The sequence below is a fragment of the Megascapheus bottae genome, chromosome 28 (genome assembly GCF_031878675.1).
Source record: "Megascapheus bottae isolate mThoBot1 chromosome 28, mThoBot2.hap1, whole genome shotgun sequence".
Taxonomy (NCBI): domain Eukaryota; kingdom Metazoa; phylum Chordata; class Mammalia; order Rodentia; family Geomyidae; genus Megascapheus; species Megascapheus bottae.
In genome coordinates this window covers 17,410,557-17,437,573 of record NC_143536.1, presented here as the reverse complement: position 1 = coordinate 17,437,573, position 27,017 = coordinate 17,410,557, and the positions used below count along the sequence as shown (strand labels likewise).

Sequence of the window (27,017 nt, the reverse complement as noted above, 5' to 3'; positions counted from 1 at the left end):
TAGGCTCCCTGTCCAACAGCCTACCCTGCCCTCCTACCAAACTATTGTTCATAGCATAGTACTGGGGCTCATCCCAGATGCCCACCATATGGTACAGTCCAACGGGTTTGTCTTCTGCCATGTAGAACTGTAGACGGGACATTCCAGTCAAAGCAAATATCAGAAGACACAGTCATCCATGAGAGTTATTGTTTCCCAAACCTTGGGGTGTCAATAGCGGGCATCTGATTCTTAGGGAGTAGGGTGGAGGACCTGCTGCCCTGGTGTGGGCATCTCAAGACAGTATAGTGGGCCTGTTGGAGGGGAGGGGCTGCTGGGGCAGAGCTGAGTCCCCTCAGCTCTGCCATGAGATGATTCCTCAGTGTACCTTAAAATACACTTCATTTGAAGCATGCTGTCAGGATGCTGTGATCTTCTACACTTGTCCAAGGAGGGCTGGGCTTTGGTGGAGTGGCAGTGACCCTGCGACTAGAACCCTAGAAGAGTATCATAGCAGAATGAGCATAGAAGACCTGAAAGGGTCTAGCTCATGAGAGCCAGAGGCCAGGCACCACAGCTGGAGGTCTTAGCCAGCTGCAATCTGGAGCTCAGATATAGACTGGTTCAGTGCTCCCCTTGGGACCCTTCTACAAATGACCTTTGGAAAGTCCATTCCTGTTGACCCCATGTGGGGCCCTGTACTTCAGGACTGTACTTCTCCCAGCTTAGTTCCCTAGTGAGGGGCCAACAGGAAGTCCTTGCTGAGTATCTCTCGGTATTGGTGCTGGGTCCCCACCTGTGCAACATTGTCAGCAGAACTGTGGCAGAGTTATCTGTGTACCAATATCTCAGGGGCAGCATCATGAGGCTCAGATGCTGGGGGGCTATGTTGGCATTCCAGGTGCAGATGACGTGTCCTCTACAGGAGCACTGTATTGGGCTGGACTGGGACGGGGCAATGTGTGCTTAGGGCTTCCTAGCTAACTTTCTTTGCTTTCTTTGTTCTCACAGGTCTCAGGAGATACCCCCACTACCCCAAAGCACCCTAAGGACAGCCGAGAAAACTTTTTTCCTACAGCTGTGGTCTCCACTGCACCTGACCCTGTGCTGGTTGATGTTGTCCAACGGGCCAGTGACAGTCATGTCAAGTCTCGCAGTGCAGTGGCTGCTGCTACAGCTATTGTCAGCTGTCCACCTACAACGTCAGTCTCTACCCCAGACCTGTCCAAGGACCCTGGAATCCCTAGGCCACACAGGCCTGAGACTACCCTCAGCATGGCCTCTCTGATTCCAGGTGAGTGTTGTACCAATCTACTGGTCACAGCCAGACACAGGTCCTCACCATCAGCTGACGGCAAAATATTGCTACCTATGTGGAGTATGGGCAAAGTGGCCAGTGAGGCCATCTCTAGCCTGGGTGATCCCATGGGAGCAGGCAGCTCCTCGTCTACTCTGCAGTCTCTGGTAGCATTGGTGGCCCCAGATAGGACATCCTTTGTCCACCACTCTCCTATCTCCCTGTGCCGTGGTCTCCTAGCCTGTGAAGGGATAGGGAGAGAGGAAATAAGTATACTTAGCATGTGTCCTAGCTTCCTTCCCACATCACCAAAGCCCTGCAATATATAAGAAAGAAGCTCAGTCAGATAAATGGGAATACCCTGCATCCCCATAGGTACCAGGAGGAGTCGTGACACTGGCATAGAAGTTACCAGCACCTGGCTTCGGTTAGCCCTGGCCACCAAACCTGCCCATCAGAGGCACATGAGCAAGGCAAATGAAAGCCAGTCAAGATGAGGGCAGGGGTCACATGTAGCTTATGAAGAACGAGACTATATGGATGCAGGGCTAGGCTGGCTGACAGAGGAGCTTTTATTCTTTCTTTTCTTTTTTTTTTTTTTGATATTTCACTAAAAACGTTTATTCTTAAACCATAGTTAACATAATCTTAATTAAAGAGATCCCAGCTGTCGTGATTTCGAAAACAAAAAGGTACTACAGAGATCCAGCCTTATCTTTATAATCTTTTTTCTAGTTTGCTTATATACGATTTCCAAAAGTCAACTATTGTAGAGAGAACAGACCCAGACCCAGAGCTGCATGTCTAGGCCTAGACTATACTCTTACATTTTCTGTTGCAGTTCAAAGGTCTGGAGAAACTGAAAAGGCATTACCTTAATACTTTTTTTTTCTCTTTAAAGAGAAATTATACATCTACTTTACAGTTTCAGAATCAAATAAATACTTGGAACAATCACAGTGATCAGAAATCAATAAACTAATACTGGGACCAATCAGATTGACAACTGTTTTAAACATACAGGTTCCATTTCTATACAAGTTCTCAAATTGCCAATAAAAAAATTTGAACAGAGTAGTGGCTTAAATTTGACATCATTATCATTTATAAACACAAAACTGGACACGAAAATCTAAGTGTTCAGCCTGGCTTGTACCCAGAACCTGTGAGGAAAAGTCCAAGACAGAGGCACTCAGTCCTCTCCTAACAAAGTGCCTAGAGGAGCTTTTATTCTTTCTAAAGACCAAGATTCACTGAAAAGGCAACCCATCAGCAAATCAGGCAAGTCTGGCCTGGAGACTTCTCTGTGGAGATGGACCACTAAAGTAGTAGCACACAGGCCAACAAATAGTGGGGAGAATAGGCAAAGTACCCTTTGCTTTGCTGGTACAGGTCTGCCTCTGGCTCTGTGGTTATAATTTTGCCCAGCTGGGCCCAACAAAGGGCTAAGCCAAGCTCTAGCTGTTCCTGGGCATGAGGCCAGGACTATGGGGCCATTGGCAGCCTCAAAGACACTAAAAGAGGGTAGGGATGTTCCCTAAACCAGCTCACCTCTTTAGCTGGCAGGTTTCCAAGAGACTAGGTTGGCCAGTAAGTGGGTTTCCAGTGTCCCCAGGGTCCATCCAGGGATGGGCGGAGCTCCTTGGTACTTCAAGTCCTCCAATCTTCTTCTACTGTTTCAGGGACCCAGTCTGTGCACTTGTGCAGGCCCTGTGTTAGCCCACACTGAGTACCCACCTGTCCTTGGTTAAGAGTCTCACCTTTCAAACCTTTCCCATGGCTCACTATCAAGTGCTGGACCAACCTACCTTCCTTCCTTCCTTCCTTCCTTCCTTCCTTCCTTCCTTCTTTCCTTCTTTTGTTCCTTTTTTTGCCAGTCCTGGGGCTTGAATACTGTCCCTGAGCTCATTGTGCTTATGGCTGGCACTCTACCACTTGAGCTTCAGTGCTACTTCTGGCTTTTTCTGTTTATGTGGTACTGAAGAATCAAACCTAGAGCTTCATGCATGATAGATAAGCACTCTACCACTAAGCCACATTCCCAGCCCAAGTGCTGGTATTTTCATCCATGCTAGCCCCAGTTTTCTAAAGATCATGAAAATATAGGCCCCACTAGTCTGTCAGAAAACACATTGGCTCTTTGTTCCCAGAGCAACCTCTGAAGGCCACAGGACAAAGAGCATTGAAAGTCTTGGGGGTGTGCATTAAAAGAAAAAAAAAAGGAAAGAAAAAGGGAAAGGAGAACTCCAAATGATGTGACCATCTAAGTTGGTCCTTTTTCATATCTCTGCCCCAGTTCCCTGCATAGAATATATAAAGAGGAGGTGGTAGCTCTGTAGGACTTGGAACAATGCTTGACAGTAAGCATGCTTTTGTTGGGCATGGTGGTACTTGCCTTTCATCCTCACCATCAGGAGGCAGGAGGATCGAGTTTGAGGCAAGCCTTACCTGCACAGCCAAACCTTATGTCAACAAAAGGAAGAAGAAAAAATTACTAGCCAGGTATCAGTGGTTCATACCTATAACCCAGGCCACTCAGGAGGCTGAAATCTAAGGATCACAGTTCAAAGGCAGTCCAAGCAGGAAAGTCTGTGAGACTTATTGCCAGTTAATCACTAGAAACAGGAAGTAGTACTGTGGCTCAAAGTGGTAGACTTCTAGCCTTGAGAAAGCACAAGGACAGTGCCCAGGCTCTGAGTTCAAACCCCACCCCACCCCCCAAAATGTAACCTTGGTGTGAGTTTGCTGGTGTTAGTAGTGAGGAGAACTCGTGGCTATAGTAAATTGCTGTTGGTAACTCACTCGTTCCCACAGAGACTCATCTCTTGTCCTTCTACCTCAGACTGTCCTATCCTTTGCATTCCCTAGTCTCCCATTATCTTGTATCTGAGGGTGAAAATCTAGCAGCACTTGTTGAAGGAGATGGTAGATAGTTCTAGCTTGCAGCAGCAGCCGCCACCTTCTTCTTCTTCCTCTTCTTCCTCCTTTTCCTCCACCTCTTCCTCCTCCTCCTTCTCCTTTTTTCTTTTTGTTTCTTTCAGCTTGTGCTGATACTGGAGCTTGAACTCAGGACCTGTGTACATTATCCAAGGGACAATAAACTTTTTTGCTTAAGGTTGGCATGCTACCACTTAAGCTACAGCTCTACTTCTGGCTTTTGAGTGGTTAATTGGAGATAAGAGTCTTGTGGATTTCTTCACCCAGGCTGGCTTCAAACTGTGATTCTGAGATCTCAGCCTCCTGAATAGCTAGGCGTGAACCATTGGTACCTGGTCTGTTTCTTTTACCGTATTGTTCAGTAGAGTGCAGCTTCAGGTCTTCATTGGCTGTTAGAAATTCTTCTTTAGCTGTTAGACCAGAAAAAAGAGTATCTGTTTTTGTTGTCGTTTTGGTTTTGTTTTGTTTTTGCCAATCCTGGGCCTTGAGCTCAGGGCCTGAGCACTGTCCTTGTGCTTTCTCAAGGCTAGAACTCTACCACTTGAACCATAGCACCACTTCCTGCTTTTTTCTATGTATGGAGTACCAAGAAATCAAACCCAAGTCTTCGTGCATGCTAGGCAAGCACTACCACTAGGCCAAACTCCCGGCCCAAGAGTATCTGTTTTTGAGTTGTACATTCCTTTCCTATTTCTTTCCCAGAAATTAGACTAAGTGGCCTTTGGCAGGATGAAACTCATATAAGCCCCAATTAGTATGTGCCATGTAGACCTGGAAGAGGCACTGCCTGAACAGCCCACCTGTCTACTCCCACATTTGCCCACTTCAGAGCTGCTGTAGAATCCATAAAAAGATGGTTTTTGTCTGACCCCTCTGGAGTGAGTGTCCCCAGTTGTCCTCAGAGCTTTTTGGGTTGGGGTCAGGCACAGTATGTTCCCAAGAGCCCACATTCGAAACCTCTAGAACAAAGAAAGCCTTCAGGAAAAAGGAGCTGACCCTCAGCAGAGTTCAGGTTCTCCAGGTATGACATAGTAGTATGGCCAGAGACTGCCGGTGATGATGGGTCCTGCTTGTGAAAACAGCCAGTGGATAGAGAGTGACTAGCAAGTGTGTAAGTTTGGAACCAAACTGGATGACAGTGCAAATTTGAGGGTACCGAGCAACGCCTTGAACTACCTGAGAGAGCAGACTTGAGGACAGATTTCACCTGACACTCTCCCAAAGTGAACAAGCTAAGACAACAGCTGCAAAGGTAGCCCTGATAGGTGCCATGTCCCCGGCAGGCTGTCCTTCCTCTGCCAGGCTGCCCCTCCCTTTCATAGAGAAGGCAACCAAAGCATGCAGCCCTACCATGTTCTGCCCACTATGGCCTGAACAAGCATCCTGAGGCTCCAGAGGAGTTTGCACACATGTGGGCCATGCTGCCCAGGCTATGGCCCCAGGCAGCAGATGCTGTCCTATGAGCTCAGCTTCAGCCAGGACTCAGGACTCATGTCTGTTCTGTGCCGTGCAGTTTCCTCTAGGCACATGACTAACATTTTCATTTTTGGTGGTGTCCTATCCCAGGCCAGGACCAGGTTTTGTGCACATACCTAGCTCTAGTTCTCTGGCTGCTGGGAGTTGTCCCACCCAAATGAAGGAGTCTCTTTCCCTCAAGTCGTAGGCCTTTCTAGGATGTACAGAGAGGCCTCAGCAGGCAAGATTGAGTCTAGATGACAAACCTCAGTCCTCCAGGGAGCATCAGAGCTAGCCAGGAACCTAGTGACAACCAGCCCAGATTTGACACCAAGCCATGGGTCTGCCCTGAGGAACAAGGGGGTTGTCCCACTAGCACAGGATCTGCACTTGTCTGTCTGCTTTCCTGCTGGGACCTGAGGCTGGGGGAGTTCCTAAATAGCCCTTCTCAACAAATGGTATCACTAGGGGTTCCCATTGCAGGATAGCCCAGGTAGCTCTCGTGAGTGGAGGGCACTGCCTAGTCCAGGGAACACCTTCCCATATACTTTGTTCTTTTTGTTGTGTGTGTGCACGTGCACATTCGCACCAGTCCTAGGGCTTGAACTCAAGGCTGGGATACTGTTCCTGAGCTGCTTGTGCTACAGGGTAGCACTCTACCACTTGAGCTACAATACTACTTGTGGCTTTTTCTGAGTAGTTAATTGGAGATAAGAGTGTCATACTTTCCTGCCCAGCTGGCTTTGAACTGGGTCCTCAGATCTTAGCCTCCTAAGTAGCGAGTCATAGGCATGAACCACCAGCACCTAGCTCTTTCTGGTATATTTTAACTCTCAACATGTCCCACAGCTTTTCCAGCTAGGCTAGTACAATAAGGAAAGTCTAGAAAAGACAAAAACACACCTAGTAACCACTCTTAGGGCTGAGACACCTGACTACTGTGAGGGCACCTTTCACCCATCCTGGGGACCTTAACAAGTGCCTGGGCCTGCCTCATTCCAGTCAGCCCTGTGCATTCCTGTCAGCAAGATTCATTTCTCCACTGAAGAGCAGACCCCTTCTCCAAGCTCGGTATGGTGTTACAGGCATGAAAGTCCATAAGATGGTTATCTCCAGCTAACCACCAGAAAGAACACTGGAATTAGCAGTGTGGCTTAATGTAGTAGAGCCTAGCCTTGAGCTGAAGAGCTCAGGGACAGTGCCCAGGCCCTGAGTTTAAGCCCCACAACCAACCAAAAAATAAACCAAGCAAGCAAGCCACCTAAGCCTACCTTGTAGAGATTAGAAAGCCACCTAAGCCCAGATCCCCTATCTTTGTTGCCTTGCCAGGTATCCTAGAGCACAGCCTGGGTCCTGGGGCCTGACACGGATACATAGGTGGCCATGAGGGCACCATACCCCCAGTAGGATGAATATGTCACCTGCAGCTAGCCTTTGTCCCCACAGAAGGAGAGGAGCTGGCAGGAGTGGCAGAGGGCCCTAGCTGCCCTTCCTTGGAGCTACGGCGTGGTCAACAAGTGAAGATGACCCCCACTGGTCCTCCTACAGATCCACATTCGTGGCTGGTGAAGCCTGCCCACCAGACAAGCACTGAGCCTATCTGCAGCCAAAGTAAGGCCGTCAGGAACAGTCCAGCCCTGGTTCTCCTAGTTGGCAGCCTGAGTGTACCTCTCTAGGGAAGTGCTGCCAGGGAGGGTGGGTCCAGGGAAGGCCCAGTGGAGGTGAGATGGAAAGGTAGGAGATAGGGTTGTGCAGGACATGCAAGCGAGTCATGGGAACCATTATCGGTACCTCTAGAACCTCTGATTCACCCCCTAGGTTCACAGATTCTAAAAGGGGTAGGCATCTTTCTTATGGCCATTTCAGAGCCCAGGTGGGACAGAGAAGAGCAGTTCCCAATCACTGAGACATCCTTATAGGCAGCTGAGATGGAGCCCAGTCCCCGACTCTGGCCTATTCCCACAAGCCACCCTAGCCAAGCCCTTTGGGAACTCTTCCTGGCTGTGCTGTGCTAAGACTGTTCAGGACAGCAAGACCTGGCGCCAGCCCTCGGAGACTAGGCTTGGACTCTGAGTAAGCCCCATTCCTTTTAAAGCCATGGGGCTGCAGAGGAATGTGGAGCCTGGCCAGGACATCCGGGTTGCTCCCAGCTTATGTAGCTCCCTGGAGGCTTCCAGGACTTAGAGCTTCAGCCTGTAGCCATCCCAGCTGCCCTTAGCCTCCCAGGAAATACAGGCCCTCACTTGCCCTGGAGTGTGAGAAAAATTCACATACAATGTCAGGTATTGAGTAGCTCTAGGCCTCAGGAACCTCCCTCAAGTATGGATTTTGTGGAGTGATTGGAGGTATACAGTGGTTTGTGGAAACCTGATGCCTAGGGAAGCCCACAGAATCCTAGAGAATGCTTGGGGAAGCTACTTGTGTGCCTAACCCAGCTCTTAGAGGCCCAGGGCCTCAGGACCCCACAGTCCGGAGCCAGGGTGGAGACTAGAGGCCTGAGCTGGGCAGTTGCCCAGGATGGAGGCCTAGGAAGCCTGATAGTGTAAGGAAATCAGTATCCCTGTGCTGAGGAGGACCACGAAGGAGATGAACATGCAGGCTAGGTCCCGGTGGCAAAGCAAACGCATCTACTAGGAAGTATTCCTCTGTCCAGTTCTGTGGCTCTATCCTTCGGAGGGAAACCTGGTCCATAGCAGGGGAGCAATAGGCACAAAACTCAGACTCCAAAGTCTTCCACCACAGCTGCCAGCTCCAAGGTCTTCAGCGGTGGGACCGCCCAGCCACCCGAGGGCCACCCAGGAAAGGCCGAACCCAGCCGGGCCAAGTCCCGCCTCCTGCCTAACATGCCAAAACTGGTGATCCCTTCGGCTACCACCAAGTTCCCTCCTGAGATCACGGTCACACCACCCACTCCAACCCTGCTCTCCCCTAAAGGCAGCATCTCCGAGGAAACCAAGCAGAAGCTAAAGGTGACCATGGGTACCATGCCAGGAACCTGGGCCAGGGGCTCCCATTTGGGGGATACCTAAGGGGAGGGGTTTGGATTATTGGGGGGCTTCTCTTACTGGGGAGACTCATTGGGAGCCAAGCACCAGTGGCTCACGCCTGTACTCCTAGCAAATCAGGAAGCTGAGATCTGAAGATGGCAGTTTGAAGCGAACCTGAGCAGGACAGTCCGTGAGATTCTTTTAAATTGCCAGTTAACAACTGGATGTGGTACTGTGGCTCAAAGTGGTAGAGCACTAGCCTTGAGCAAAAAAGCTCAGGGACAGTGCTCAGGCCCTGGTTCAAGCCCCATTACTGACAAATTAATTAATTTAAAACAAGAAACCTGGAGCTGGACTAGGAGCCCCTGACCATTGCCCTCCCTGTCTGCAGTCGGCAATCCTGTCTGCCCAGTCAGCCGCCAATGTGAGGAAGGAGAGCCTGTGTCAGCCTGCCTTGGAGGTCCTGGAGACATCCAGTCAGGAGTCCTCCCTAGAGAGCGAGACGGATGATGATGATGACTACATGGACATCTGAGGGAGCCTGTCGCCACACCCACAGGGACCAACCAGCCTGGGATGCTCCATCAGCCCAGAGCCTAGGCAAGACCAGAGGCTTACGTGGGGTAAAATTTCCAGTTCAGCTCCCAGGCCTGCCCAGTCCCCACCTCACGCTGTGGGAGTCCAGAGGAGGAGGAGGAAGAGGCCCATCTCAGCCATGTGAGGATGGGCTGCTTGTGGTCTGTACAGCAGGGCTGACATCCTTTTTATTAAACGTTGACTTTGTAAATGTGCCCAGCCCAGCCCATAACATGTCCACAGTTTGGTGCCAGAGTACACTGAGCTCTGCTTGGGTCCCACTGGAGGGACCACCTAGGGCCAGCTCATGCCACACCTTTTTGTTTGTTTGTTTGTTTCTTTTCTAATAAAGATGGAACAGTGGTCTTTGCTTCTTTATTTATCCATGGGGTGCCTGGGTCTCTTTCAGAAGATTGCTGTCCACAGAGTTCCTAGATCCCTCCTTCCTTAATGCAAACACATCCCTGGTCATCAGTGTCTGGTCAGAGACCTGCAGGCTAGGGAATGTGGGGAACTGGACAGACCCCTCTATAGAGCTGTGATGGCTAAATCTGGTTCTGAAAGGACATCTGGGGTGTTCAGAGCTCTTGAGTACAGGTGGGAGGGAGGCCAGGGAGAGGCACTGAGGAACTGAAGTAGACCACTGCTGGAAGGTATATAGGAACGGAAAGACTTGTGGAGCTCCTGTGTTCAAGATATTAAGTTGTGGGCTGGGAGCATAGTAGACTGCTCGACTAGCATGCACAAAGCCTTGGGTTTGATTCCTCAGTTCCACATACTAAGAAAAAACCAGAAGTGACACTATGGCTCAAGTCTCAGAGTGCTAGTCTTGAGCAAAAAGTGTCCAAGGACACTGCCCAGGCCCTAAGTTCAAGCCCCAGAACTGGCGCAAAAAAAAATTTGTATGGTTTGGCTATTTTTTTTGTTGATGGCCAGTCCTGAGCTTAAGCTCAGGGCCTGAGCACTGTCCTTGGACTTTCTCAAGGCTAGAGCTCTACTGCTTGAGCCACAGCACCACTTCTGGCTTTTTTCTATGTATGTGGTACCAAGGAATTGAACCTGGGTCTTTGTGCATGTTAGGCAAGCACTCTACCACTAAGCCAAACTCCCAGCCTGGTTCGGCTATTTTAAGATACAGTCCCACTACGTATCCTAGGCTGGCCTTGAACTCGACTGCCTCAGCATCTGGAATAGCTGGGCTTATGCTGTAAATTACCATGAATGGCTAAAAATTCAAAATTTTTAAGACAATGAATAAAAAAAATGAGCCTATGATACTAGTTCTGTTCTCCCAGGCTCAGAATTACTCTGTTGGGGATGCAGTTTTTTTGTTGTTTTTGTTTTTTCCAGTCCTGGGGCTTGAACTCAGGGTCTGGGCACTGTCCTTAGGCTCTCTCAAGGCTAGTGCTCTACCACTTGAGCCACAGCACCACTCTTGGCTTTTTTCTGTATTTTTGGATACCAAGGAATTGAACCTAGGGCTTTGTGCTTGCTGGGCAAGCACTCTACCACTAGGTCACACCCCCAGTTCCCAGTGCATAGATTTTATAGCTGTAACTCCAGGGTCCATCTGAACCAAATGGAGACTCTCTAAAATGGAAATGGTGTACAGTTTTGCTGCCCTCTTTCCTTCAGGCTGAGCACTACCCTGGATTCCAGCCCAGGCCATTTAGAACCAAAGATGTGACCCAGGATGCCTCCTGGTTGGACCTGCTATCTGGACCAAAAATCGTAGTCATCAGTGACTCAGCCAATACCCTCACCCCTCAACCCTGTTGTAGAGATAAGTCCCAAGAACAACCCTGGCACAGGATCTCAGTAACCGTACTCATATCACTCACCTAGAGGTACCCTGACTCCCCAGCAGTAGCAGTACTGTGGAAGTTAAAGCTTTTTGTGCCCCCCACCCCTCGGCCCCAAAGCTTGAATTCTGAACCTGGACACTATCTCTGAGCCTCTCTGTGCTCAAGGCTAGTGCTCTACCACTTGAGCCATAGTACCACTTCTGGCTTTCTCTGAGTAGTTTATTGGAGGTAAGAGTGTCAGGGACTTTCCAGCTGGCTGGCTTCAAACCATGATCCTCAGACTTTTTTGGGGGGAGAGGGATGGGGGACAGTCTTGGGGCTTAAACTCTGGGCCTTGGCACTCTCCTGGAGCTTCTTTTGCTCAAGGCTTCTTTTGCTCTACCATTTGAGCCACATCCTGACTTCTGGCTAGGTTTATGTGGTACTGAGGAATCAAACCAGGACTTCATGCATGCTAGACAAGCACTCTACCACTAAGCCACATTCCCATTCCTCATAGACTTTTTATCAAATGTGGGGGCTCTGGTTCTGACTACTTCCTTTGAAAGATAGTAGGAGCTAACCTTTCAGAGCTGGGCCCACAGGAACTGGAACACCTTAGGTGGCTGCCAATCCTAGCTGGTTTCTGGCAGGCACACCTAAGGCAAGAGAGGTGGGGACAAGGACAGAGAACAATAGGCTGGATGGGCCCCAAGATCTGAGGCAACTCACAGCCTAAATAGCCTCACCCCACCCCCCAGCGTCAATTCCCTGGTACATGTGTCTCTGGGACATCTTGGAAAACTACAGCTGGAGAGGACTACCACCTGTCCTCAGACCCAAGGCCTGGAGGAAGAGTTCCAGTTAGGACTGATGGCCCACCTTGGCTTCAGGGAACCCCAGGAGCCTCAGTAAGCCTCTGCTGACTTCAAGTTTCCTAATCTGCAGAAGGATTAAGGAGGGGAACCCTGGAGATATCATGCAAACTATCTGAATGCCAACTTCTGGGTGGTGTGGCTGGGGGAGGGGGGAGCAATTGCCTCTAGAATCTCTTTTTTTTCCTCCAGTCCTGGGGCTTGAACTCAGGGCCTGAGCATTGTCTTTGGGCATTCTCAAGGCTAATGCTCTACCACTTGAGCCACAACACCACTTCCAGCTTTTTCTATGAATGTGGTATGAGGAACCAAACCTGGGTCTTCATGTAAGCTAGGCAAGCACTCTACCAATAGGCCAAACTCCCAGTCCTCTGGAATCTCTTTTTTTGTTTTTGTTTTTGTTTTCATTTTGCCAGTCCTGGGGCTTGAACTCCAGGTCCAGGCACTGTCCTTGAGCATTTTTTTTGCCAAAGGCTAGCACTCTACCACTTGAGACTGCTTCTGTATAAGTACTCCCGAGGAATCAAACCCAAGGGCTTCATGCATGCTAGGCACTCTACCATACTCCGGGCCCTGGAATCTCTTGAAGAGGGACCCACTGTACAGGAATCCCTTTGCTATTGCCACTGTCCCAGGACTCAGCCTGGGTCTGACTTGGCTGTTCCTGTTGTCCAAGATCATCTCTACCACACACATCTGCCCTGCCAAAAATGTTTGCTTCTCCACTTTCTAGGTTAAGCAAAAGGATTAGAAACACCTCCTCCCTTCTGGAAGCTAGGGCAGAGGGCATGAGGTCTATCTCTGAGAGCAGTGGGGCTAGAATCTTGCAGCTTTACAAGGATTGGATTTGCCCACCCTGAGAAATCACATCACTGCTACAGCCCCACCCTGTAGGCTCTAACAAGCTATTCTGGATTGACCCAGAGTCGGGAGCAATAGCCTCTGGATATCCGGCTCATCACGTGTCAAAGGTCCTGCAGCTGGCGGCTCCAGCCCCCTTGTTCTCCCAGGCATCCTAGGGCCAAGGTTTGGCCCCCTCCCCTTTGTCCTTTGCTAGCAGGACAGGAATGTGCTAACGGAGCAAGTCAGGCTCTGCTGGTCCAAGCAGGTCCCTGTGGACTTTGAGAGGGGACAGGGTGGGGAGGGGCAGGATAGGGCGGTGCCATGAGAGTGAAGGGCGGAGCCAGTCTGGCAAGGACTGGCGGCTTTTCCCAGCCTGCCTCAGAGCACACTGCCTAAGCTGCAGATTTAGGCTTGCACTATGAAGATAGCTTTCCTTTCCTGGATCCTGCTGCTGGTGATAGTCTCCGGCCTAGGACCTAGGACCACAGCAGGTATGTTCTCACCTTGCTTGCCTGTCCCTCTTATCTATCTGTCCATTTGTTTGATCAGCTAGGCCTAGGGTGGATGCCCCACTGAGCTCAGCCACTGTCCATCTGTCGGCCATCTGTGATTCTGCTGGGGGCTGGAGGAAGAAATTCTGAGGCTTCAGGGTCCAGGGGTCTCCAGTGAGGATGGGGGTGCCTCAGCCAAGTCCACCTTATGTCTGTTGAGATCTTGGAGACAGGAACTGGCTGGGAGGAGATAGCAGAGCCCTTGGCCCGCACCCCAAACTCCAGTCAACATGATCACATTCAGGAAGCCCCAATCACTGCCCAACCCTGCATAAGATCTTGGCACTCATCAAAGTGCAAATAAGTCCAATAATATCTAGCGGAAAGGCCTGAAGTTCAGAATTGCAACCCTAGCCTCAGGCTAGCGGGTTAACACAATCCATTGCCCTCCACCCACCTACTATCTTGCAGGGAAATATCACTACCCTCCTGTCCACTTTTAAACTCACTTACTGGCATCTCAGAGCCTCTTTCCCTCACTCAATTACATCATTAAAGCCAGTAAATATTTATTGCTGCTCTTAAATGCTAAGCACTGTACTTAGTGAAGAAGGGTGGCTCAAATGCAAGTCTAGCCCCTGAACTCCTTTATTTAGATGGATGTTAGAATGTATGATCCTATCTTGCCTGCCTGTGTCCCACCCCAGTCTTCACCCTCTAGTTCCAAAGGGACTGGTCTTTTTAGCTAGGTGCTAATTATAGGCTCATGCCTATAAATCCTAGCTACTCAGGTGGCTGGGATGTGAAGAGAAGAGTGAGGTTCAAACCCAGCCTGAGAAGAAATGTCTTTTGGACTTCAATTAGCCAAAAAACTGGAAGTGGATCTGTGGCTCCAATAGTAGAGTGCCATAAGTGAAAAGGCTAAAGGTCAGTCAGGACCTGAGATCAAGCCCCAGTACTAGCACAAAAAAAGGAAAGAAAGAAAGAAAGAAAAAATGGCCCTGCTACAGGTCCCCATATACTACAAGAGAAGGCCTGATAGCCACAGTCCTTGGTGGTGAGCTCGTAACGTCTCCCAGATGGAAATGAACCTCTTATCCTGTAAAAGAAATGGAACATCTCTGGCCTTCTCAGACGGCATGACTGTCATTTCATTATTGCCTTCTGGGAGTCTGGGCATTATTTCCTTCCTTACTTGAATGGAACTCGTTACCATGTGCACAGACCCTTGCCTAGGCAAGCAAGAGAGGCCCTAATCTAGTCTGTGAGCCCCAGGATAACACACTGTCCACAGACACCTTGGGAGTCAAGAGAGATCCCCAGACCTCTATGTCAAGGGTGTAGAAAACTGTGACCCTCTGAGGAGCCCTTTTCTTTCTTTCTTTCTTTTTTTAATCAGTTGTGTGGCTTGAACTCTGGGTCTGGGTGCTGTCCCTGAGTGCTTCAGCTCAAGACTAGTGCTCTACCACTTTGAACCACAGTGCCACTTCTGGTTTTCTGATGGTTAATAAGTCTCCTGGACTTTCAAGTGGGTCTAGCTTTGAGCCATGCTCCTCAGATCTCAGCCTCCTGTGTAGCTAGGATTACAGTAGTGAGCACCTGGCAGGAGCCCTGTCTTGTGAGCTCTAGTCCTGGCTGAAGGACAGTTTGGCTCTGAAGCTATTCAAACACTCCAAGGTTAAACATTCCAAGGCATCTTCCTGATTCTACCCAGTCCACCCTCCCACTAGATATGAGCTGATTATGTGGAACCTGTGACTTTATCATTATCTTCTTAGTAATTATACTATCCTAGCTAGCATTCTTCTAGCTTTGCACTCAGGGCCACTGCTTTTGCACACACCCAGATCAAGTATTCAAGGATCTCCTTTCTAGGTGCCCAGGAAAGCTGTTCATTGCGCTGTGGGGATCAGAATGGCTCCTGCTCCTGCCACCCAACCTGCTCTAGCCTTGGCACCTGCTGCTCAGACTTCCGGGACTTCTGTCTAGAGATATCACCCTCGTCAGGCTCCATGATGGGCGGCAAGGACTTCGTGGCACATTTCAAGTGGTCTGGCTCCACAAATGGTGTGATCTGCAGGTAGGAAGGTCCAAGCAATAGGACCCTCATAATCCCCACTCCATACTTAGAGCTCCTCACTCAACTGGCTGAGTGGAGCTCTGGGACCAAGGATAAGCAGGAGGACAGAAGGACAGCTGGTTAGACCTGTTGTGGGAGGTGGGGAGGGGGCAGTTCTTGAGTTTTGAGAGGATTGGCTCACCTAGCCCAACTGCTCCTATGACTGCGACCCTCTCTCCACCCAGGTTTAAGGAAAGCATCCAGACTCTTGGCTATGTGGACACATTGAAGCAGGTGCACTGCGTGTCTCCCTTGCTCTATGAGAGTGGTCGCATTCCCTTCACTGTCTCCATGGACAATGGCCGCACCTTCCCTCACTCAGGCACTTGGCTAGCTGGTGAGCCCTCAACCCTTAACAGTCTAGATCCCTCCCTTCGTGGGCCCTGGCTCCCACCTGCAGCCAGAGCTCACAGGGACTTTCCCTAGTCCTAATCTATGCACACCGAGACCTGGCCCGCCTAAACTACCTGCCACTCTGGCTGAACCAGTCTCTTGGGTGGGGGTTTCTGCCACCTCCTGGTATCAGACAGGAGGCCAAGCCCAGAGGGAGGCCCTAAAAGATGTGAGACCCTGGACTAGTTTGTCCCAGGCCTTGGCCTCACCTTTTGCCAATTCCTACCCAGTTCACCCCTACAAAGTGTCTGAGACCGAGAAGAGTCACCTGGTGAATGAGACCCACTGGCAATATTATGGCACCTCGGGCACTGCTGGTAACCTCAGCCTGACTTGGAACACCTCAGTGCTGCTCACGTCAGCTGTTACCATTGAGCTGTGGGGCTATGAGGAAACAGGTGAGGCTGGCTTTGGGTTGGTGGAGGTAACAGAACCTTTGGGTTCCCAGAAATAAGAAGTCCCTAGGTGTTGTGTCTATTCAGAGGAGAAAGTTGAGGACAGAAGAAAATGACTCTTCCCCATCCCTCACTTAGCCGGGCACACCCAATGGCACTCTGATGTATGGAACAAGGTAATAGTAACAAAATCAGAGTCCCTGATGGAGCAGAGGCAAAGCAGACCCTCCCATGGAGTTGATTTGGTGTGTCCTTCTACCCTTCTACCCACCTGTCAAGCTCTCAGTGGGAGACTGGGGCCAGGTCAGCCCCACTCCTGCCCCAAGGGTTCTTAGGCCTTTGTGTTGACTAGGCCTGTTCTTCCTCAGGTTGGCCATACTCAGCTAACTGGACAGCAAAGTGGTCTTACCTCTACCCTCTGGCTACAAATATCCCCAACTCTGGTTTCTTCTCCTTCACTCCAAAACCTGCACCTCTTAAGTACCAGAAATGGAGAGTGGGTGCGCTAAGAATCATCAACAGCAAAAACTACTTGGGGCAGAAGTAAGGGCACAAACGGAGTAGTGGACGGGCTAGGGGGCTGGGGGCTGGGGCAGCCCAGGCCAGCGATGGTATGGCTGGCCCTGCCCTTGAGCTCGTGCTTCTCACTGCTGCAGAGATGTGCAGGCGCTCTGGACCAACGATCATGCACTAGCCTGGCACTTGGGTGATGATTTCCGGGCAGATCCTGTAGCTTGGGCCCGTTCCCAATGTCTGGCCTGGGAGAATCTGGAAGACCAGCTGCCGGATTTCTTGAAGGAACTGCCTGACTGCCCTTGCACCCTGGCCCAGGCACGGGCTGACACTGGCCGCTTCTTTGTAAGCCTGGACATCCATAAGAGTCTGAAAGAGGGGGAGGGAGCAGAAGGAGCAAGCCAGCCCCTGTGTGGCAGACAAACCCCAAGGAGGAGGGGCTAGGGTGGGAGGACTCCTAGAGCTGTAAGCTGGGGAGGGTGCACAACCCAGGTGATAGCCACCAACCACTTTGCAGACGGACTACGGCTGTGATATTGAACATGGCAGCGTTTGTACCTACCATCCCGGGGCCGTTCACTGTGTGCGCTCTGTGCAAGCCAGGTGAGCCACCAGACCCAGGGATGAGGAACAGAATGGGGTTGGAGCTAGGAGCCAGGCTGCCATTGGTGATCCTGATCTGCTCTTGTCTTCAGCCCCCAGTACGGCTCAGGCCAGCAGTGCTGTTACACTGCCGCTGGTACACAACTCCTCACTGCAGACTCAACGGGCGGCAGTACCCCCGATCGTGGACACGACTGGGGTGCACCCCCATACCGTACACCTCCCCGGGTTCCCGGCATGTCCCACTGGATTTATGATGTCATCAGTTTCTATTACTGCTGCCTCTGGGCACCTGAGTGCCACCGCTATATGCGTCGGCGGCCCTCTAGTGACTGTCGAAGCTATCAACCTCCACACCTGGGTGGGTGCCAGCCTGAATGCCTGACTGGGAGTGAGGGGAGGAAGCAGAGCTGTGGGGGAGGGGATAGCTGACCATCCACTCTCACCTCCTCAGCCTCTGCATTTGGGGATCCTCACTTTGTCACCTTTGATGGCACCAATTTCACATTCAATGGGCGTGGCGAGTACGTGCTGCTGGAGGCAGCCCTGACTGACCTCAGGGTGCAGGCGCGGGCTCAGTCTGAGGGGACAACGCACGGTGAGACTGGGGGCCCCCACAGATTTCAGGATAGTCTGGGGTCCTCCAGGATGGGAGGCAGGAACCAAAAGGACCTCATTCCATACCCACCACTGCAGGCACACAGACCCGAGGCACAAGGCTGACAGCAGTGGCTGTGCAGGAGGGCAGTTCTGACGTGGTGGAGGTGCGGCTGGCTGGCACCCAGGGCACCCTGGAGGTGCTGCTGAATCAGGAGGTGCTCAGCTTCGCCGAGCAGAGCTGGATGGACTTGAAGGGTGAGTTAGCCTGGCCAGGCATGGTCAGCAGGCTGTCCAGGAGCTGACGGTGGGCATAAAGCCACCTTCAACTTAGTCAATATTATTGGTTAAGGCCAATATTGTGGGTAAGGGCTTCCCTTCCACCTAGAGGAGCCCAGGGGCCATCATGACAGGACACAGTGCTGGCCAGCAGGGTCCCTCCCACTGTATACTGGTCACTAGATCCCTCCTCAAAAGCTGCTGCAAGAAAGCCAGGACTGTGGGCTTAAAGCACTGCTCAGAAGTGGAAACCAAGAACCCTTGACTCCAGCATGCACCCCTCCTGCCTTGCTACCACTAGCACCAAATGAAATGGCTTCCAGATGTGCTGGGGGGCTGGATATGCAAGGACCCTCAAGAGAGTAGAAGCAGGGCTGGGAATGTGGCTTAGTGATAGAGTGCTTACTTAGCATGCATGAAGCCTTGGGTTCAATTCCTCAGGGCCATCAAACGGAAAAAAAGCCAGAAGTGACACTGTGGCTCAAGTGGCAGAGCATTAGCCTTGAGCATAAAGAAGTTCAGGGACAGTGCCCTGGCCCTGAGTTCAAGCCCTAGGACTGGCAAAAAGCAAAACCAAATAAAAAACAGTGGTAGCAAGCAAGGCTGCTATAGCCCCATTAGTGAATACACCTCATACTCCTCCTCAGCACAGGAATTTTCTTTTTCTTTGCTCTTTCTTTCTTTCTTTCTTTTTTTTTTGCCAGTCCTAGGGCTTGTATTCAAGGCCTGAGCACTGTCCTTGGGCATTCTCAAGGCTAGCACTCGACCACTTGAGCCATAACACTACTTCTGGCTTTTTCTGTGTATGTGGTACTGAGGAATTGAACCTAGGGCTTTGTGTTATGCTAGGCAAGCACTCTACCACTAGGCCATGCTCCCGGCCAGCAGAGGAGGTTTCTGAAGGACCTGGCATCTTGGGTCTATCTGCAGTCCAGGTACCGTTGTGGACACATAATGTCTAGATAGAGAATGTCGTGGACAGCAGGTGGCTTGTGGGGATGTGCTGTCCTTCCCTTACAGGTTTTCCCAACCCATCCTGCGGGCAGAGCAAGGGCCCAAGGGAGTGGCACTCACCTGTCCCCACCTGTGGCCAGGTATGTTTTTGTCAGTGGCGTCTGAGAAGAAGGTCTCAATCATGTTGTCGTCGGGGGCTGGTGTGGAGGTCAGCACGCAGGGCTCTTTCCTGAGGGTGGCTGTCCTGCTGCCTGAGAAGTTCTTGACCCACACCCGAGGCCTCCTTGGCACACTCAACAAAAACCCCACGGATGACTTCATGCTACGTAATGGGCAAGTGTTGCCCCCGAACGCCAGTGCCCAGCAATTGTTCCAGTATGGGGCTGACTGTGAGTGACCCTTGGGGAATATTCTGGGAAAGAGAGGGTAGAGCAGAAAGGGGGGAGCATGGCATAGTGTCTCTGTACCAAGGGAAGACCCTGGACCTTTGGGGTAGAGCTGTACCCACCCAGGACTGTCTCCACAGGGGCCGTGCAAAACACCTCCTCTCTCTTCACTTATGACTCCTGGATGTTGATCTACAACTTCAGGAACCAACCAAAGCATGACCCCAACTTCAGGCCCCTTTTCAGCAATGAGGTCACCCTCAATCCCAGCCAGGCAGAAGAAGTCTGTGAGAACAACCCGTTCTGTATCTTCGATGTGGTAGCTACTGGGAACCTGAGTGTGGGTAATGCCACGCTAGTCTCCTACCAGCTTCACCAGAATCGCCTGAAGAGCCTACAGCCTGGTGAGGGACAGGGGGCCAGGTGGGGAGGCATAGCCTGAGCAGGGATGTAGCACCTCATTCATGGTTGGCAGCTCACACGTGCCCTCTATGGCCTGCTCCAATTCCAGTGGTGTCCTGTGGCTGGCTGGCTCCCCCTTCCAATGGATACAAGGAGGGTAGCACGTACTTGAAGGGCTCCACCATCCGCTTTCATTGTAACAGTGGTTACAGCCTGGCTGGGACAGAGACCAGCACCTGCCAGGATAATGGTGCGTGGTCTACAGCTACCCCGGAGTGCCACTTAGGTGAGAATATCTCTCCTTACATGCAAATTCTCACTCCTCCTGGCCCTCACGCCCCAGGCCACCCTCACCGTTCTCCCTCTCTCACCAGGACGGAATTACACTGTGCTTCTGAGCATCATCTTTGGAGGTCTGGCTGTGGTGGCGTTGGTTACTATTATCTATGTCCTACTACGCCGAAAGAAGAGCCACATGTGAGATCCCACTCTGAAGCCCAAACTCCACTTCTACCCCTTGGACAGCTGTTCTTGGGGACCCTGGGGAAAGCCTATGGGAGACATGCCCAGCCTAAAACTCCATGTCTGTTACAGGAACATGTGGAGTTCTCAACCCTGAGGCAGAAACATGTGTGGCCATCTGTCTTGCCATGATAGAGACCCAGCCTCCAAGAGAAGATCCTGGAGTGCAAATAACACGTATCCCAGTCCCATGATGCTCTCATCCTTAGGACTGGACAATCTGATACCTGGGCCTATAACACCTGTGGACTGAAGACCTCATGCCTTATCTGTCACCTCAGACTCAAGGCACAATGAAATACCCTGTCATCACTACTCTGCATTCTATTCCTCTACAGCAGCTCTGATTCCTGGAGATGTCATGCCTGGAATTGCAATGCCCTAATCCACTGCATCACAGACTGCAACTCCAGTGCCTCCCTCACCCACACACAGCGTGATGCCCATGACCCTGGACTGGGACTTTGTTGCTCACCCTCCATACCAAGCTAGGATTTAGGTTCCTAAATCCTGGACCTAGCCTGTTACCCAGGGTGGGTTCTGCTCCAGGGTGAGGAGAGACTTGAGGTCTCTGAGCAGACAGCAAGAACCCCAGCAGGGAAGACAACCTAGTGTACTAAAAGCTTATAGAATTGTCCCGGTATACCCCTTCCTGTCTGTACAAAGACAAAACAAGCTCCCTGCTCCTTGTGTGGTACCTGCTGCTCACAATCCTATAGTTCTGAATGCTTTGTAAGATCATCTATCAACAGAACCAGAATCTCAATCCTGCCTCCTCTGTGTGTGTGTGTGTGTGTGTGTGTGTGTGTGTGTGTGTTGATGTTGTTGGTCCTAGATTGCCTGAGCACTGTCCCTGAGCTTTTTTTGCTTAAGGCTAGTGCTCTACCACTTGAACCACCGCTTCACTTCCAGTTTTCTGGATAATCGGCGTTAAAATCTCATGGATTTTCCTGCATGGGCTAACTTTGAAATGTGATTCTCAGATCTAGCCTTCTGAGTAACTAGGATTTCAGGTATGCGCCACCAGCATTCAGCTTTGAGCCTTGCCTACTCCATCCACTCAGTGCACCTAGAATGCTCTCTTTTTTTTTCATATGTTTTTTATTGTAATTAATAGAAGGGTTACATGATATTTGTCAGATAGATGGTGCATTAATTCCCATACATTGATACCCTTTCACATGTCTTGGTCCCCATTTCCCTCCCCCTACTCCCATGGAATGCTCTCTTCAAGTCCACTTTCCTCCAGCCCACGTGCCCAGCCCCCCGCCCCACCCTAGTGTGTCCCGAGAAGAGTTGCCTGCACTGCAAAAAGCCTCAGTGTCCTGCCTTGCAATCTGCTTTCTATTGCTGGGAATAGTCATGGACAGGACCAAGTTTATTGATAGGACCAAATTCATGAATGGAGGTACAGAGAGAGGCTACACACCGCCATTGTCCACCTGAGTTGCTTTTTTTCTGACTTTCTGGGGACAGATGTGAAAAGTTACTGAACCACAGGAGGAACCAGTTGGAAGACAAGGAAGATATATCCTTTGCGGAGAGGTTGCTGACTGAATGTTGTTCAGGGTAGATAGGGTAGATAGGATTAGGTTTGTGGTGTTTTGTTTGTTTGTTTTTTGGCCAGTCTTGGGGGTTGAACTCATGGCCTGGGCATGGTCCTTGAGCTTTCTCAAGGCTAGTGCTCTACCACTTGAGCCACAGCACCACTTCCGGCTTTTTCTGTGTATGTGGTACTGAGGAGGAATCAGACATGCTAGGTGAGCACTCTGCTGTGATGTTTTTTTTGTCTTGCCAGTTCTAGGGCTTGAACTCCAGGCCTGTGTGCAGACTCTGTACTCTGTGTGTGTGTTCAAGGCTATGTTGAGCCAGAGCACTACTCACCCCAACTTTTTCTGGCTAGTTTATTGGAGATAAGACTTTCACAAATTGTCCCGCCTGGTTATGAAATTTGATCCTAGGATCTCATTCTCTTGAGTAGCTAGGATTGCAGGCATGAGTTATTGGTGCCTAGCATTTAGATCTGAATTTGATATCACAGGGAAAATGGGCTGGCAAGGGTAGAGCAGATGGAGCGGGGTGGGGGGGGCGGGTAGAGTTCTGACCTCTGGCCTGCAGTGTTGAAACTAGCCACATGAGGGCAGCAAAGAACAGAGGTGAGGGATCCACAGCCCAAGGAACTGGGGAAGAGAAATTAGCACCTGTGCTGCTCCTGGGCCCCCAGGCTTGGTCACAAGCTCAGCCAAGATTTACACACAACCCACCTATCCATCTCCCCTTATCTGAGAAGGTCATAAGATCATCCCTTAGTCTTAGGAATTTCAAAAAGATTGTGCAGTATGGCCAGGTGTGTTCGCTCCCGCCTGTAATTCTAGCTGTTCTACTCAGGAGGCTGAGATCTAAGGATCAAGGTTCAAAGCCAGCCCAGGCAAAAAAGGACCTGAGACTCTTATCTCCAATTAACCTCTAGGAAACAGGAAGTATGGCTCTGCTCAAGGGTAGGGTGGTAACCATGAGCTGAAGAGCTCAGGAACAGGGCCCAGGCTGAGTTCAAGCCCCATGACCCACAGGTTGTCCAGATGGCACTCACTGTGGGGGTTACCAGGGCTCCAACCCACTCAGTCTTTCTGTTGGCAAAAAGTCTTGGCCAGAAATAGAAGAGCTGGGCAGCAAGGGAAGCCATTATCCAGAGGGACTCCTGGAGATGGGGTTTAGCTGAGTTAACAGCTGAGACTGCATGGCTGGGAGTATAGAGGAGACACCCAAGAAGCTGGGAGGGGGTGGGGTGGGAGGGTCCTGCCTTCATAGACCCCATACCCTTATCCTGCTCCTCTGTGTTTACAGAGTGGAGGCCAAGAGCCAGTCCCCTGGCCATTGGGCTAGTGCTTTCTTCTCTAGAAGTGAGCTAGGGCTTGTCTTACTGCCTGAGTCCCCAAGGTGTCACTATGCCAAGCTTTACAGGTTGTCTAGTTATCACTCAGTGCTTTTAGTGTACCGGTGAAGGCCTGAATGTGTGAGAGAGACCTAGGAGGGTAATTCTAGCAGAAGAGGTTGCAGACAATATGCCAACCTAGACCAAAAAAAAAAAAAAATACAAGCTGGGTGTGGTCCCAGATCCTCAAGAGACTAAGACAGGTCTTAAATCCAGGGATTTGAGACCAGGATGGGAAATATGGCAAGGGCCCCCCCCCCCCCCCGCTCCCCCTACTCCTGTCTCTCCCTCCCTGTCTCTCTCATGGGTCTTAAACTCGGGGCCTGGGCTCTGTCCCTGAGTTCTTCAGCTCAAGGCTAGCATTCTACCATTTTAACCGCAGCACACTTCCAGTTTTCTGGTAGTTAATTGGAGATAAGAGTCTCCTGGACTTTCATGCCTGGTCTGGCACTCCTCAGGTTACAGGTGTGAGCCACTGGCAACCCTAGTTTGTCCCTTAAAAAAGTTAATTGCTATTATAAAGGTGCTGTAGGGAGGGGTTACAGTTACATAAGCCAGATAAAGAGTACATTTCTGCTGGGTGATCTTGGTTCACAACTAATCCTAGCTACTTAGGAGGCTGAAATCTGAGGCTACTTTTTTTCCCCCTAGTTCTGGAGCTTGAACTCAACTAGGCACATACTATTCTAGGGCTTTCTCAAGGCTAGCACTCTACCACTTGAGCCACAGTACCACTTCTGGCTTTTTTTTTTTTTTTTGCCAGTCCTGGGCTTGAGCTCAGGGCCTGAGCACTGTCCTTGGACTTTCTCAAGGCTAGAGCTCTACCACTTGAGCCTCAGCACCACTTCCGGCTTTTTTCTATGTATGTGGTACCGAGGAATCAAACCCGGGTCTTCATGCATGCTAGGCAAGCACTTTAACCACTAGGCCAAACTCCCAGGCCCCACTTCTGGCTTTTTCTGGGTATGTGGTACCAAGGAATTGAACCCAGGGCTTCATGCATACTAGGGAGGCACTCTACTGCTAGGCCATACTCCCAGCCCCGAGGATAACTTTTCAAAGCCAGCCCAGGGTGGTACTCTCATCAATTAATCATCAGAAAATTGGAAGTGGTGCTGTGGCTCAAAGTAGTAAAGTGCAGTGCAAGCCTTGAAGAAAAAAAGCACAGGGACAGCACCCAGATCCTGTTCAAGCCCCACACCAACCCACCCTCACTCTCCTAGCTTTCCCTCTGTTCCCACCCATAGTTCATTTTCAACATAGAGTCTAGTGAGTACCACTGCTGCATTTAGAATTTGTCTCTTTAAAAAGATGGGTTGGCTGGGAGCTAGTGGCTCTCTCCTGTAATCCTAGCTACTCAGAGGGATGAGATGTGAAGATTGTGGTTTGAAGCCAGCATAGGCAGGAAAGCTTGGAAAACTTGTGTCTCCAATTAACTACCAAAATGCTGGAAGTGGAGCTGTGGTAGAGGAGTAAACAAGCAAGCAAAACCAAACCAAACCAATCCTTGCGGATAGCTCATGCACTGAGATCAAGCTCCTAGACTTACACACACACACACACACACACACACACACACACACACACACACACACGTGCAGACACACATGTACAAGCATACACACAGGTTAAGCCAGAGCCATGTCTCCATACTTCATGACTATAATTGTAGCACTTGGGAAACCAAGGAGGAAGGATAAGGACTTTGAGGCCATCTTTGGGCTCAAAAAGGAACCAAAAGGGACTGGGAATGTGGCTTAGTGGTCCAGTGCTTGCCTTGCATGCATGAAGCCCTGGGTTCCATTCCTCAGTGCCACATAAACAAATAAAGCTGGAAATGGTGCTGTGGCTCAAGTGGTAGAGTGCTATCCTTGAGCAAAATAAACTCAAGGACAGTGCCTAGGCCCTGAGTTCAAGCCCCCGGACTGGCAAAAGTAAGCAATCAAGAAGAAAAGAAGGAAGGAGAGAGGGGGAGGGAGAGAGAGACAGAGAGACAGAGAGGGGGGGAGAGGGGGAGGGAGAGAGACAGGGAGAGAGAGAGACAGGAGAGAGAGAGAGAGAGAGAGAGAGAGAGAGAGAGAGAGAGGGAGAGGGAGAGGGAGAGGGAGAGGGAGAGGGAGAGGGGGAGGGAGGGGGAGAGAGAGAGAGAGTGGAGCTCTGCTGGTTATAAACACTGTTCGGAGCAGCTGAGCTGTCCTGTGTGAGGAGCAGTGCGGCTGGGTGGAGCCATCTGATCTCCTGCCAAGCCAAGGCATTTGGACTCAAACTGGCCCACATCAGGCCTGCGCCTTTTCACTCGTTTACATCTTCCACATCCCCTAGAGCAGCAAACAGCAGGATTGCCCTGGCTCTGGCCCTGGTTTCAGACATTCCCAGAGCCAGAATGGGAAGCTTCTGCCTTGGGGAGGTTGTGGATGGCCCACTGTGGGCCTAATTTCAGAGCCCAACAGCCTGCTCTGTCAGGGCGTGGGGGAGAGGGTAATCCAGGGACTTGGAAACACATACTAGGAGTCAGAGAATCCAGTAGAAGTGAAGCAGGATCACCGGGGCCGGCTCTGCTAGCTCTGCTGCGGATTCCTTCAGAAGGGGGCAAAGGAATCCACTTGGCTCTTCTCATGCCCTTCAGCGGCCTGCTAGAACTTTGAGAAAAAAGGGACTTCACCCAATGCAGATACCCTCCCCCCACATGCACCTGACTTGTTCCCACTGAAAGCCTCTAGGTGGCTGTGTTTACCTCTGCTGGGCTCACTCTGTGTGTGTGTGTGTGTGTGTGTGTGTGTGTGTGTGTGTGTGTGTGTGTGTGTGTGTGTGTGTGTGTGTGTTGTGCACGTGCGCATGCACTGGTATTGGGCTTGATTCAGGGTCAAGTCTTAGTTTTTTCACTCACGATTGGCACTCTACCACTTAAACTACCAGCCTGTTGTTGGTTAATTGGTGACATCAGTCAAGAGGTAGTGTATTCATAATCTGATTTGTTGAACGATAGCTCCTTTGCACAACCTAAAGATAATTTTTTTTGCCAGTCCTGGGGCTAGAACTCAGTGCCTGGAAACTGTCCTTGAGATTTCTCAAGGCTAGCACTATACCACTTGAGCCAGAGCACCACTTCTGGCTTTTTCTGTGTATGTGGTACCAATGAATCAAACCCAGGGCTTCATGAATTCTAGGCCAACATTCTACTACTAGGCCACACACCTGGCCCCTTAAAGATAATTTAAAACAAAAGAAAAGGAAGATCAGGCACCAGTAGCTCACACCTGTGATCCTCGATACTCAAGAGACTGAGGTCTGAAGATCAAGGTTCAAAACCAGCCCAGGCAGGCAAGTTGGTGAGGCTCTTAGCTCCAATTAATTATCAAAAAGCCAGAAGTAGGGCCAGGAGTTTGGCCTAGTGGTAGAGTACTTGCCTAGCATACGTGAAGACCTGGGTTTAATTCCTTAGTACCATATGCCTAGAAGAAAGCCAGAAATGGTGCTGTGGCTCAAGTGGTAGAGCTCTAGCCTTGAGAAAGCCCAAGGACAGTGCTCAGGCCCTGAGTTCAAGCCCCAGGACTGGTGAAAAAAAAAGCCAGAAATAGAGCTGTAGCCCAAGTGGTACAATCAACTCAAGGACAGTTCTGAGCTCTATGTTCAAGCCCCAGGACTGGCACAAAAAAAAAAAAGAAAGGAAAAGACAAGAAAGGGAGGGAGGGAGGAAG

The 27,017-nt window shown here is 50.6% G+C and overlaps 2 protein-coding genes across 2 annotated transcripts in view; both read left to right on the top strand.

Moving 5' to 3' along the window:
• Cabin1 (calcineurin binding protein 1) overlaps nucleotides 1-9,594 on the top strand; it is a 142,239-nt gene extending 132,645 nt beyond the window's left edge. Inside the window, exons 33-36 of the mRNA XM_090320076.1 lie at nucleotides 991-1,273; nucleotides 7,115-7,279; nucleotides 8,411-8,637; nucleotides 9,047-9,594. Of these exons, the coding sequence (XP_090176202.1) occupies nucleotides 991-1,273; nucleotides 7,115-7,279; nucleotides 8,411-8,637; nucleotides 9,047-9,190 (819 nt within the window). The 3' untranslated portion in view covers nucleotides 9,191-9,594. The remainder of the gene's footprint in view (nucleotides 1-990; nucleotides 1,274-7,114; nucleotides 7,280-8,410; nucleotides 8,638-9,046) is intronic.
• Nucleotides 9,595-13,111: 3,517 nt separating this feature from the next.
• Nucleotides 13,112-21,071, top strand: Susd2 (sushi domain containing 2). Its single transcript, XM_090320697.1, has 15 exons — nucleotides 13,112-13,224; nucleotides 15,100-15,304; nucleotides 15,529-15,680; nucleotides 15,967-16,134; nucleotides 16,500-16,674; nucleotides 16,788-16,989; nucleotides 17,162-17,247; nucleotides 17,340-17,608; nucleotides 17,702-17,845; nucleotides 17,944-18,102; nucleotides 19,218-19,466; nucleotides 19,604-19,867; nucleotides 19,975-20,151; nucleotides 20,240-20,342; nucleotides 20,460-21,071. Exons 1-15 carry the CDS (start codon nucleotides 13,152-13,154, stop codon nucleotides 20,482-20,484), a joined length of 2,451 nt encoding a protein of 816 aa, XP_090176823.1. The 5' UTR covers nucleotides 13,112-13,151; the 3' UTR covers nucleotides 20,485-21,071.
• Nucleotides 21,072-27,017: the final 5,946 nt, after the last annotated feature.

Bases quoted from the DNA above. Each gene is read 5' to 3' on its own strand.
- Susd2 (XM_090320697.1), top strand. From the start codon at position 13,152: ATGAAGATAGCTTTCCTTTCCTGGATCCTGCTGCTGGTGATAGTCTCC. The intron at 17,248-17,339 runs GTGAGCCACCAG...TCTTGTCTTCAG, and splicing joins GTGCGCTCTGTGCAAGCCAG to CCCCCAGTACGGCTCAGGCC. The intron at 19,467-19,603 runs GTGAGTGACCCT...CTGTCTCCACAG, and splicing joins GTTCCAGTATGGGGCTGACT to GGGCCGTGCAAAACACCTCC.